At 45.3% G+C, this 13512-nt stretch overlaps 1 protein-coding gene across 5 annotated transcripts in view; it reads right to left on the minus strand.

Moving 5' to 3' along the window:
• Positions 1-7239: 7239 nt before the first annotated feature.
• Positions 7240-13512, minus strand: part of SEMA5B (semaphorin 5B) — a 278179-nt gene continuing 271906 nt past the window's right edge. For 4 of the 5 annotated variants that reach the window (XM_053947847.1, XM_053947848.1, XM_053947846.1 and 1 more), the window contains one exon: positions 7240-11455. In XM_053947847.1, the coding sequence (XP_053803822.1) occupies positions 11300-11455 (156 nt within the window). In that variant the 3' untranslated portion in view covers positions 7240-11299. Of the gene's footprint in view, positions 11456-11921; positions 11992-13512 lie in introns of all 5 variants that reach the window. The other variant, XM_053947850.1, reaches the window with a different exon arrangement.

Below are 13512 nucleotides of genomic sequence, written 5' to 3' on the forward strand. Positions count from 1 at the left end.
AGCCAAACACCAAGGACGCTGATGCTGGGAAACATGAGCAGCAGCTCCCCAAGGCAGGTGGACCTGCCTTTACCCTCCAATCCTGGGTCATGAGAGCTGAGCAGCTGCAGGGCTTTACCTGCTCCAGGAGCATGGCTGGGGCTCGCAGCAGGGGCTTGGGACCCAAGGCATTCACCTTTACCTGACACATGCCACTGATGTTACTCTGCACCCACCACCATGTGAACACAAATTTCTAACCAGGGATTATTTTATTTTATTTTATTTTATTTTATTTTATTTTATTTTATTTTATTATTTTATTTTATTTTATTTTATTTTTGCCACAACTTGAGTTTGAGCCAACAGAGGGGAAGGTCCAGAGTGTGCAGCATGCCAGGATTCCTCACTGCTGCCAGGAGCAGCACACTCTCCCAGTGCAGGCCAGCCACCCACTGAAGTCATCCTCAGCTAAGGGCTGCAAAAAACACCTTAACTCTTCAGGAGTCAAACAAGCATCGAGCAGGGCCCCACAGCCCGGGAGGCTTTGCAGCTCCCATGGCCCCAGTGAGGTTTCTCTTTGGGAGCTTTCTTGCTTTGCTCCATTTGCTCTGTATCTGCAGGCAGGTCCCAGGCTGGGGAAGCTGGGGAAGCTCTGCCAGTGTCACCAGGATGGGCTGGACCATCCACCTGCTCAGCCACAGACCAACAGCCACGGAAAGCCCTGGGCTTGGGCACTAAAAGGAGTGGGCAGGGGACACAGCCTCCCCACGGGAGCACAGTGGGGTGGGACTCAGGCCAGCACAGGCAGAGGAAATGCCAGCAGCCAAGGAACTGCCCCCACTGTACTCTGAACCTGGAATTCCTCCCAAAGCTCCCCTAAACTGCAGAGCTGAGGGTTGGGATTGTGGCTATGGCTTCATGGCTGGGTTTTGGTGCTGGAAGAGCAAAGGGTGATGATGGGCAAGGAAAAGGTGGCTCTGAAGGGTTTGTGGTGAGTGGATGAGAAGCAGAAGTATGAACTAGATCAGCACAGCTCACACAGAAATGCCTTCACTGCCTCCAGTGTGCAGAAAAAAATGTTTTGAGAGAGGTTTTCAGCATGGGCCTGAGCCTATGGCAAGCACTCCAGCTTGTCCCACCTTGCACACTCAGTGTATTAGAGATGATTTTATTTTGGCTGGGGTGGGGTGTGGGGCTGTGGGCTGGCGTGCAGAAGTGATGCTCAGAGTACAAGTTTGTACCTGTTCGCTCCAGACCCTCCTTGGCTCCAGCAGCTCCTGGCACAGTGGGGCCTGCCAGGGACTGAGCTGCTCCCCAGGACAGGCAGCTCTGCCAGGCAGGAGGTTCGTCTCCTCCAGTGCCAAAGGAGTGATGGATCAGCAGAAGACAGCAGTAATTGCCAGGAGGCTTTCAGGCAGAAAGCAAGGCTCTCGCTCGAGGACAGGCTGATGTAAGTCAGCATGTAAATTGGGGACAACATAAAAATAATTCCAGCCAAGCTCCTAGGAAGAAACCTATGAACAAAAAAATGCTGTTGCTAAGAAATGTGAAAACAGAAAACAATAATGTGGCTCCTGGCAGGGTAATAAAAGTGTATCAGCGTTGTGCCTGCTCTCCCGTACAGATCGCTTGCTCGTGACAGTAAATTAAGTACTGCCAAAATGGGTACGGTTTTCTCTGTGGCCATTGATGCTTCACATCAGGGAAATATCAAATGTTTCTGATGGCTGTTCATTACCCTGCGCTTGAGAGGGGAGCAATCCTTTGCTGGCTCCATTATTTCCATGACAGCAAGGAAATGACTATGGGAGGTTTAAAAACGAAGGAATGCAGCAAGGTTAGATGGATGGAACCTCAACAGCCTGTTGCTGTTCACTGTGGTCAGTGCTAACACTGACTCTCAGAGACACCTCACTATCTCCACAGTGATGGAAAGCCAGGACTACTTTTTGCTTCCAGCTAATTGCCAGTTCACAAACTGTGAAGTTTGACCTTGAAAATCTTCAGAGATGTTCTTTTGAAGGGTGACAATGCTGCAGCACAGCTGCTCAGCCATAAGTCACTTTCCACAGCTCCCCCACAACCAGGAGGAGCTTTAAGTGGTTGCTGGATTCCAGATCTGCCTCAGCTGGTATGAGGACCCAAAGAGTGGCACCTTCCACATTCTGTAGAGATCCACACCATGGAGCTGACAGATGGATGTGGCTGGTGTGCAGCACAACAATGCTTTCTTGCCATCTTAGTAGTTTTAAAATGAAAACGAGATGACCTTACACACATTTGAGTTGCTGTGAGGTGTCAACATAAGGCCAGTTGGAACAAAAAAAGGGTGATAAAACTCTGGGTCACAAAATAAACCTGGCCTGTGATCACACTGGGGCAAGCATGAAAAGGTGACAGTCTGCCCAGCTGCCAAGAGGCAAGAACTTTACATTTCTGTCACAACACCAAAATCACCTTCAGTCCTTACCCCAGAGGAGAATAGTTTAGTTTGGAGATATTGCCAGCAGCTTGAAGGGTTGAAATCTCACCAAAGACAGGGATGTGTGCATGTGGTTGGGTTTTTTCCTTTGGGAACAGCTGAACTCTGTCACCTTCTTGATTAATTTGAACCTCATTTTTTTTAAACAGAAAGTACAATGATGACTCTGTCAGTGTTGTTTGATTTTTTTTTTATGAATGGACAAAACAAACCATGTCAAAATGCATGTTAGCAAAAGAGTTTGTAGCAAGTCTCCAAAGCTTTTGGTAACTGAGCGTGTGGTCCCTCGGCTGTACCCTCGAGGGGGAAGCACACGGGGTACCATGGGGAGCAGAGATTTTGCAGTTGAGGGTTCACTCTCACACACACTGAGGTGCTTGCTCTGTGCTGATCTCTTCAGGATGGCTGCATTGAGCTGATTTCAGCCAACACAGGGAATGTTGCTGAGCTTGGGGACTGTCCCCCTGCCTGGTCACAGCAGCATGACCATGTGGGCTCTCAGAGAGGAGTGAAATGGTTGTGTGGGCAGAGGGAAATTCAGGAGTCAGAGCCAGGCCATGTGATCACATTGTGATGGGGGACTGGGGGCACTGGTGCCCAGGGGGGCACTGGTCGGGGTGCTGGGCACCAGTAGCAGTGCTGGGTGTGGCAGTAGGGGATTCACTTGAGACCTTCTTTTGCTGCTGCAGCCTGCCTACTTCCCAAGGAGTGTGTCTGCACAACGAAGCTCAGGTATGAGAGAGTCAACAGCTTTGCTAAAATCAGGCTGCAGGATATTTCTTATTTCCATGCTATCTGCACAACGTGGTGCCCGTTCAGAGGAGGAAATTAACTTGCTCTGGATAATGCCTGGGTGACCAAACACATCTGCTCAACTGCTCTGTGGTGGTTACAACTCGTTCATCCGAGTCCCTGCTCCAGCATTTTCATGAGCACGGGTGTTACCTGGGCTGGGCTGCAGCTCCCTGCCCCTCCTCCCCTCCGCAGCACCGAGTGTTGGCAGTGCCCTTGCCCAGGCAAGTGCCCCACCAGCCACAGATATTTCCATCCCTTAACAGAGAAGGAAACACCAGCAAATGGCCTTCATATGGAGGCACAGGGCTGGGACAGGTTTGTCACTGCAGCACCTGGCTCAGCATGTCCCCAAAGCCCCTCTTGCAGGGAACTGGGACAAAACAGCAAGACCAGACTCGAGTCATGAGGAAGCTTCTGCTTTTTCCTTTTCCTGCATTTTTTATACCAAACCTCTGAGCAATACCAAAGGCAGGTTGGAGGGGTCTGTGGGGCTGCAGCTGTTGCTGTGGTTCCCCCAGACAGCTCCACAGCCTGGCTTGGGTCCCTGCTTTGCCTGTGCTGCTAGGAGTGCTCCCACACCTCATGGGGAACCCACAAGATAATGAAACTTTCTCTGTTTTCCACACAATTAAGAATTAAAGAGAGAAAAGAGTACAGTTGGGATGCACAGTGAAGGTTAGAGAACAAAATTTACTGACACTACAAGTGAAGCTGTTATGTTAATGAGTCAAATTAGCAACTGGAAAAAAGTTGTGGTGGTAGACAGATTTAAGGGAAATTGGAAATTGGTTCCAATGTAGTACTTTGCTGTAATTGTATACAGAGGTGTCTTGATGCAAAACAAACTGTTCAAAAATGACCTCCCTGTGTTATCGTGCAAACTAACTGAGTAAAAAAAAATCCATCTTATTCACAGCAAGTTTGTTTTTACTGATCTTGTGCCTCTCAATTACTTTTTAATGGTCTGCATTGAAAAGAAATTCCTGTATGCACACTTGAGAATATGAGAACACCCAAATGATAGCTTATGATTTAGTAGGATTAAAGTATTATGTATGCAGGTGTAGCACGTTTCAGGTTATTAGCAATCCAATCTATTTTTTATGTCATTATGGTGTAATTTTCTGTATGGAACTTCAATATAAGTCTTAAGCTGTATCGGAACATAAACTAAAATGTTCCTGACTCTGTCACTTTTCATGGTCTTTACTTTGATTAATAAATGCAACAAGAGCTATAACGTTCTTCAACACGAGGCTACGATCATCCTTCAATCAAAATATGTCCCTCAGCTTTTCATAACTTTTTGCATCAATATGTAGGGCTTGAGCAGCAGCAGCAGCAGCAGCAGTGACAGGCTTTCATTGCAGCTGAGCATACACAGCTGCAAGGCTCTGCAGAGGATTAATGTCTTTTTGCTGGCTTGGCACAGAGAGCAGTTGTGCCCTTGGGGGCTCGGTGTCACCTGTGGAGAGATGAGGAGCACAAGGGAGACGCTTTACTGCAGGACTGGACAAGGATTTGGTACCCTGGATTTCACATTTACCTCACCTCACTGGGCATCTCACTCAGAAATACCTTTTTAAAAAGGCACCTCATGGTTGGCGTGGAGCTTGTGATGGGGGGAAGGGAGCCTTACAATCAGTAAAACAATTTGGTGTCCACAGAGAGTAGAATTTGTGACAAATATAATCCAGGCCTGGGCCTCAGGATGTGCCAAAGTGCAGACAGGGAGGAAGGATGGATGCTGCAATTCCCCATCCCCACTCAGGCAGCTGAGTGGATGTTCATGGCCACTGGCCACAAAGGTCAGGAGGAAGCTCCTCCTCGTTCCTGCTGGCCCATCCTGCCAGCGCTGTCAGGAGCCCTAGACACACCACGCATTGGCCACGCAGGAGAAATAACTCACAGGCTTGTCAGGTTGGTCTGTTTTATTTCTGAATTATTCTTTACATTGTACAATATATAAAAATACAGAGTACCCAAAAAAAAAATTCACAGTGTCTAAAGGCAGTGATAATAGTCTAGGTCACCTTTATGCTAAAGTACCATCAAGTTCGATTGCATAGGAAAGGTGATGTGCCTTCACAACAGAGTCCAATAATACTCTCCAGGTTTTATTGTTTTGGGGCAAGCGTTCTGTGTCCACATAATTGTTTCCCATGTATCCAAGATCCAATATTGCATCTGTCACTCTCCCACCTCAACCACAAGCTAAATCCTGTAATTTCCATCTCACATACCATGCATCCTCCCTAAAGCTTCCTCTGTGGGAATGCTCCTAATTAAGCACATGGCTTTTAGGTATGGCCAGGTCTGGATGTTGTCTAAGGAGGGGTGTGGAAAGAAAGCACACTGCTGTGCAGCTGGCTGGCTTTTACATTGTTTGACATTTTGGTACTAGTAACATTTTTGCTCCAGTTATTAATGGCCCATCCACGCCGACCTCTGCTTGACTCCGTGCCCTGAGAATCAGCAGCATCCTGCTGACAGAGGCATCAGAACCAGAGTGCAGTGTTAATACTTTTCATGACCAGATTTGTTTAAAACCAAATTGTGGCTGGGGCCTGCAGAAAGCCAAATGCTGCTCTTATAGCACTGAATCCTCTTGAATAGCAGGGGTGAGTCTGCAGCTGAGGCTGGAGGCAGAATGGAAAATATAACAGGTTCAAGACCCAAACTTACACTGAATGCTGTTGAGCACTTATGTTTGTGGCTATGTAAATAGTGGGTAGCTGGTTTTGCTACTCCAGCCAGGATTAATGCATACATTAATTTTGCCCAAAGGTTCTAAAGAAGGAATTTCCAGACAGAACAGCTGAGATGGGGTAAGTCCTACAAGGACCCAGCTCCAGAGGGTTTCTGCCCAGTTTTGGAGGCTCTGGCAACCAGGCAAAACAAAGTTGGACAGGAAGCTCTCTCACCTACCCCCAAACTGCTCTTGAAGCCACCTGAAGCTTCCTTCTAAAAAGCTTAAGGGAAAGATTCATCTCTTGGGAATTTAGGCCTTGGTCATGAGGGCATTTAAGGGATTTGTTGGAGAAGAATGAATCCTTCAGACCTGACTGACTGGGTATTTCTCTGCCATGCCAGACAGCTCTGAGGGTGCTGTGCCCTGCCATGTGTGAGGGCTGGCTCAGGGGTGCAGAGCCTTCGCCACTGACACAGAAAGCTCCAGAGACACCCATGGCACCAGGTGCCTCCATGGCCTGGTGGGTTTTTTGGACCCTTCTGAAAAACAAAAGCCATGGGATCACAGGGCTTCTTTTCCTAAATTTCAGATAAAACCTCCTGGTGTGACTGTAAGGCAAGGCTTGCAAAGCTGATCAATAACTCAGAAGGCAGTTACCGACTTCTTTAACATGGAAGATGACATTTTTCCCATTCTAACAGATGATGTCTTTTGCTCTAATGGAACAAGACTTGTTACTCCTACTTGCTATTTTAATTTTCTTTGCAAAATTACTCCCTACTTATAATTACAAGAACAATAGAGTGATACACATGAGAAATTTAGGAGGCTTATTATGAAAATATAAACAGCATCAAGTATCTCTTTCTTAATATCTCTTAACCAGAATGATTTAGGGGAGAATCAGCATTTCTAACTAGAAAAATCAATTTATTTTTCAATTAAAAAATTATATTTCATTTACTTCAAAAGTGTGTTTTTAAACCTAATGGAAAGGGTAGTAGATTTTTATAATGTTTTTTCTTCAGTTTGTCCCTGTGGAATTTGAATACCAGCACTGCCTTTCTTATTCTAAGTTTCCTCTGCAGGCATTTTGCTAAATATATATATTGTGTGTGTATATATTATAAATATATACCATATCTATCCACTGATAGATGTATACACTGTTACAAAAAGAAGAGTAAGTTGTTACAGAAACTTTACATTTACATTTTTATATATATATATATAAAACTCTCCCCACTACATTTGGTACAAAGAATAAATCAATCTCAATGGACAGCAGTTTTCTCTCTAGGTGGGCTGAACAGCAGATTATCACTGGAGGCATCAAATTGTTTGCATCAGACACGGGCTCCATTCCTGCTCTCTGTTGATTTCAAAGCAAACACTTCATTTTCCGAACATAAGGCAGCAGGAACAGTGGTGGTTAGACAATAAATGTTATTCTCCTATAGTATCTGTACAGGTCATACATTTAAGAGCAGCCCTGGCTCATATGCTGAACATTCAAGTGCACCTTTAGAGCAACAGCACCTCTTATGTGAGGGTTTGATCCTCAAGTGGTTTGCCTGTCAGTGAGCTGTGAGTTACTGGCAACTGCTCAAGGAAAACCCGACAGCAAGGGCACAACACCCCTGGATAACAGCAGCAGGCACACCCCCTCGGCTGGGAGAAAGGCAGCCACTTCCATGGAAAAAGAGAGAATGGCCTAATTACAGATGTTTCCACTACACACTTGGCTGTAAGATTTCCACCATATTTCATGTCCTGTATACCTGAATCCTATCCAAAGGGTTTGCAGAGACACAGTGTCTCCAGACCTATAGAGGAACCACTCAGGGTTCCTTTTCTCTGCCTTAGAAATAAAGGGAAAAAAAAATATATATATAGCATAATGAACTTTCTGAAAAGCAATGCTCCCAAAGGAAATGCATTTCTACTCCCGTTTAAGATAGTGTTAGGAATAGGAAATTTTAGCAAGTTTAGCATCCAGCTGCAGGAGCAACTCAAACTTCTACAGATATTATAGACCTGATGCTCAAGGTGCCAAATTATGTGGACTGCAAGAAAATCCCTGCTTATGATGTCATTAACCTGCCACACATTGGAAAGCTCAGAAAAAATGCAACTCTCACACCGCATTAACATCGTCCTCACAGAACTGCACTACCCTGCAAACATTAATTGAGTAATACAGTGTTCTGATTTCTTTTTTTCACTTCTCTCCTGGATTCTGCTTTCTGCTTGAATGGAGACTACAGTCCCTTGCTGTGATTGCCAATTATATGAGAAAGGGCTGAATCCATTTGGATGGCTGATAAGAAGGAATGTCTTGATGAAACTATAACCACATGCACCATCCTCATAGCATCTGCCCTCCAATAGCCTACAAAATATCCACCTCCTGAGCACAATGGTAGTAATCACCCATCTTGGTGACTTGAACATTTAAATAATTTCATATGGTACTCTGCGAAAAAAGAAATCAGTTTACATCATGTTATTCTGTGAAGCCAAAAATGGGAAAAAAATTTAAAAGGGGAGAGGGGAAAAGAGAAAGGAAAAATAGAAGATTGAGATAATTGCAAGGTTTGACTTGCTTGGATTCCCTCAAACTCCAGCTGCAATCTTGCCACGTGCATGGTAATTGTGGAGTGTGTTAATACAGAGAATCTTCTGATGGGGAAGCTCAGAGATGGCTTTGATTTTACAATGGCTGAAATTATCTTGGGAACCAGTGTTGTCTCATGAATCACATAAATTAAAGCTGGGAAATCCCATCCTGATAGTCTAATGTAATAATTTCCAACCCTTGGGCTACATACTTGTTAGAACTACATTAAGTCAGGATTTTAAACATTGCTGAGGGGCATGTGGAAATTCAGTGAGACAAGGTGAACTCGTTATGGCACGAGGCACAAAGTCATCACTCCTAAAATGGTATTTAGGGGCCTGGGAAGAGCCTCCCTGAAGGCTGCCCGCCACCAGTGCTATCCTGCTTCCCTGGTGATCTTGCTCTGCTCCAGCTGCTCTTGCCTGGCTGTGCTGCTGAGGGTTCAGGGCTGCTGGACCACTGTGCCAGCTTGGAGAGTTCCAGCAGGTGCTTCAGACAGTCTTCTAGGTCTGCATCAGCTCCTGACTCTGCTGCTTAAAATCTATTTAAGGGCATCTCTCTCTCTCCCTCTGCCCCATCTATTTCTCCTGAGCAGAAACAGTTTGGGCTGCTAAATAAGAAAAGCAGCTGCTGAAAATGATGGGCACTGCTGAGCCTAAGGTGTCCTTGTGGCAGTGCTAATAACCCCACTTTATTACAAATATCCCTACAGCTTTCAATCACTGCGAACTGAAGTCAAACAAAGTAATTTAAAAATGGGAGGATATTGTATACTTGCCCTCTGGTCAAACCGCCGTAACACACAGGCTTGCAGAGTCACGTTGGCCCTTCCTCGCAGGAAGAGCAATATACTTGTCACAAGTAGCACAGGCTTTCTTCATTTCCTACCAGCTGCCTACGTGAAAGAGCTGAGTACACGGCCCAAGCAGGGCTTCCAAACAAGCAACTGCAAAGGAACAGCACTGAGAAACAACCGATGTCGGCTCACAGCAAAATCCGAAACCAAGCGGGGACAGACAGGACTGCTGGGAGCAGACCGAGCCAGGGACCAGGCACTGGCACGGCGCTGCTCGGGGAATGTGCAGACAACAAAGCCAAGCTCAGGACCACGTGGTGCTCATGCGTATTTCAGGGTGTACTTTTATCTCATGCTCAGTATTGCGACATTCTAAAATACTTAGCATCAGGAGTTTATCATATATATTTAGAAACACTGAATGATAACAGCGGTGAACTTGTTCACGTTGCTAACACACTGGATGTAGTTCTACATTAAGCACCAGCAATAAGTTTCCTTTTTGCCAAACAATTATGTCAGACAAACATCTGGTTGTAGACAACATGGCTTCTGCATCAGACTAATACAGTTCTCATAGACACAGTCACACACATACACAGAATTACATTTCAAGGCTCGATATACTGTTTAATAATGCTACCGCTCCAATTGACTTCAATAGCTGCAGCAGCATTTGTTTGTTGGGTTGTTTTTTCTCAGAAAAATTAAAGAAATATTGGCAAACAACGCACATTACGCAGTTGTGTTACTATCTCATAGAGTACTGAGTGGAAGACGCTGTAAGAATGTGCAGCAGACTTTCTGGGTCATGTCAGACTATGGAAACATTCCTTAAAAAAATATCTTCCCCCTGCAAAGTCAGAATCACTCATTTTTTGAAGGTATATGAACTAAAACCCAGTAATAAAACAAGAGGAAATATTAGCCCAAAGCATGGTGATTTCCCACAAGAAGAGCATGGCCTCTAAAGTTGCCTCTCCTGGCAGACACAATCAGGATCAAAGCTAGAACAAAAAGAGTTAATACTGTCTCGGAAAAAAAGAAAAAGGAAGAAAGAAAAAAACCCCATGGCTCTTGTGCGGCAATCATCACATCTCTTTTTCTAGTGATATAAACATCTTCGTTTGTTAGGCACTCCAAGTTCATGTCTCCAATGTTATTCCAACATATACTTTTCTCAGTGTCTCACTGCCTGTATAATTTTCTTTTAATTAAGACTGGAAACATTCTGGAGAGCTTCTTTGGATAATGCACTTCATTTGTGTGTTGTTTCTCATCAGCTGAACTGCCTATTACCAAAGAAGGCTGCAGAGAGTATTTCCTGTAATATGAAAAGATTCTGTTGAAGATATAGGGAACACTACCCTAGAAAGTTACTACTTTTTTTTTTCTCAGAAACATAAAAAAATCAAAAATAAAAATTAAAAAAAAAAAAGGGAAAAGAAAATGTTCTTCAAGTTGTTGGCGTGATGGAGTCCTGTTCGACCTGTCCCATGAGCTGTGTGTCATCCAGTGTTGTCCTGGCTCAGGAATGATGCATCCAGCCCTGCTCCAGGAGGCCACCTCTTGCCTTCTTGGAGTGCTCCCATGTGTTGTGTGTGGCTGCTCAATGGCCACCAAGCCCAGCACACAGCCCCTTCCTCGACGACCTCAGCCTTGGACAGCACGCTGACCTTCCAGCCATAAACAGTTGCAGTAGACGAGCCATCTCCAGACAAATATCCACAAAAGCTCTGCAGGATGGTCCATGTGAATTTTTGTCCTTGTAAGGAGATGTGCTGTTTACAAGAAACACAATTAACCAAAGGGGAAAAAAAAGACCCTACTGTACAATATTTACATCTAGAAGCTGGGCCGATATTTGGTCCATAAAATCAATAAAAAAAAATCATATAGGAAGTTATCCAGTCCCATAGGATCTGTCCATCATCAGCTGTTGGTAAAGGTCCTTCCAGGGGAGGCCTCGGGCCTGTAATCATATTTATTCAGTGTACTGGGATAATAGGTTGTTGTGTACACATTGGTTTGCTGCAGAGGATAGAAGTTGGTTCTGTCGTCTGGTATCAAGTTGTTCTTGTTAAGTGTCTGTAAAAGAGAAGAGGAGATGACAGGCGTGGCCACAGTGCCACACAATTACTCTTTTCTACCTGCAGGCACCTCCCTCTCACCTGCCTTCTCCAGCACGGACTCTGCTGCAGCCACCACCACCTTCCCTCCGGCTGGGAGAGCAAGCTGGCACCTCGCGCTCGCTACGGGGCTGGGCGTGGGGACCACAGCTCCTGCCAGGTCTCCCTCAGCGGCCCTGCACTCAGCTACTGCCGGGGACGGACCCAGAGCCTTCTCCAGGGACACGGAGTCTCCTGGTGGATGGCGTGTTGTCTGAACACCATTGTCACACAAAGCCATGCTGGGCCTACACGAAGGTTGGCGATTAACGGCAGCGCTCAGTTCTAACCTCGTCCAAAATGCTCATGGGACAGCCTGTGGCTCCCTGTCAAACCAGGTGCCAAACGGCAGCTTTTCCTCTGTGGAAGAGCAGGTGTGCATTTACCTGATCTCCATCTCCATTGGTAGATATCCAGGTTTGGACCCCCCGATATTAAGTGTGTCACTTCTGTAAGCTACAGTATAAGTAACAAATCATGGTCACTTTTGGAAAATCTAAAATTACTTTAAAAAATTTAACAACCACGTAACAATTGTCGGAAACAATAACATAAAAAATTAGAATGACAAATGCCCGTTTTACCAGAATAATTTAGAAATTTTTTTTTCTCCCTCCCCTCTTCCCACCAACAAGCAGATGTCCCCCTCTTCCCAGATTAAAGACCATTGCTATGCCAGCTGTTATGTATGTACAAGGATAAAATCACACTCTGTGTGTATGTGTGCAATAATGCTATGGAACTTTCTCCTTCCTCACAGTCATCTGATTTCTGTGAATTTGTCTGAGATACTTTTATCACAGTTTTTTCATCTAACTCCTGGCTTAAATTTCTTATGCCTATCTCTGGTCTATGTCACCCCAAGGTGCACCTTTAATGGCTGTTGTGCAGGGAACTCACTCCTTTGATCTGGGAGTCAACACTAGGCATGCTGCTACAGCATCCTTATCTTCAGGGAATATTTAATTAACAACACATTTAAAGAGAGTATGAGCATCTCTCCCATCAGGAGCAGAGATGGAGAGGTCTAATGAGCCAGCTAGTCCTGGCCCTTAATGGTTGCTCTGGCATGATCTGATGCTCCTTCAGTGATGAACCACTTCACCTTAGTTCCCCCTTGAGACAAACACCTCATGCCTGACCCAGCTCCGGGCAAGGTGAGAACTAATTAACTAATGCTCGAATCCATGAACTACCCAGCTCCTTTAGCTTTACTCGACCCATTGAACTTCAGGCAAAGTGGCTCCATCAGCAAGGTGAGAAATCTCTGTTCTGCCTGAGGGCAGGTGCAGATGGAAGTTTCTGGGGAAGGCTTGGTCCTCCCCAGCCCCAGCAGCAACAGGGTGACCTGACACCAGTGGGTTCCCTACAGATGGGGAGCAGGGTCTCACCCTGTGCATGTGCCCACTGCACAGTCAGGATTTATCCACATCCTGGCTGTGGCCACTGAAAGGATTGGCTACCCTGGGCTCAAAGACAAGACCACAGGCAATACATTTATCTCCCTATTTCTTTGTAATCAAGTAATTTTACTGCATGGGGAGGGGGAGAGGAGGAGGAAGAAAAGAAAATGTTTTCTTCTAATCAGCAGACTGGCAGCTACAGCTACCCTGGGAGCTTGCAACTCCGAATTTCATACAAGATGTTAGGAGGAAAAGCTTTCCTGTGACAAAGCTACTCTGGCAAAGAAATTTCCCAATTGCTGAACCACCAAATAAGTTTTTCAGAAATCAGCACTGCCTGAAATATCTCATACATGAAAACTGGAGGAGACCCAGCCCTCTCCTGGTCTGGCTGCAATCTACCCCTGTCTGGAGTCCCTAAATTGATCCCATAGCACAACACTTTTAGGAGCCAAGGAGAGAATTTTTATAGGCATGCTCTGAGTGACAAATATTTTCAAGAAATGAGAATTTGTGCCCTTCAATATGTAAGTAAAAAAGGAAATGTCATGCCTTGCTCCCAGTCCTCCAAAGA

The sequence above is a fragment of the Vidua chalybeata genome, chromosome 7 (genome assembly GCF_026979565.1).
Source record: "Vidua chalybeata isolate OUT-0048 chromosome 7, bVidCha1 merged haplotype, whole genome shotgun sequence".
NCBI lineage: Eukaryota > Metazoa > Chordata > Aves > Passeriformes > Viduidae > Vidua > Vidua chalybeata.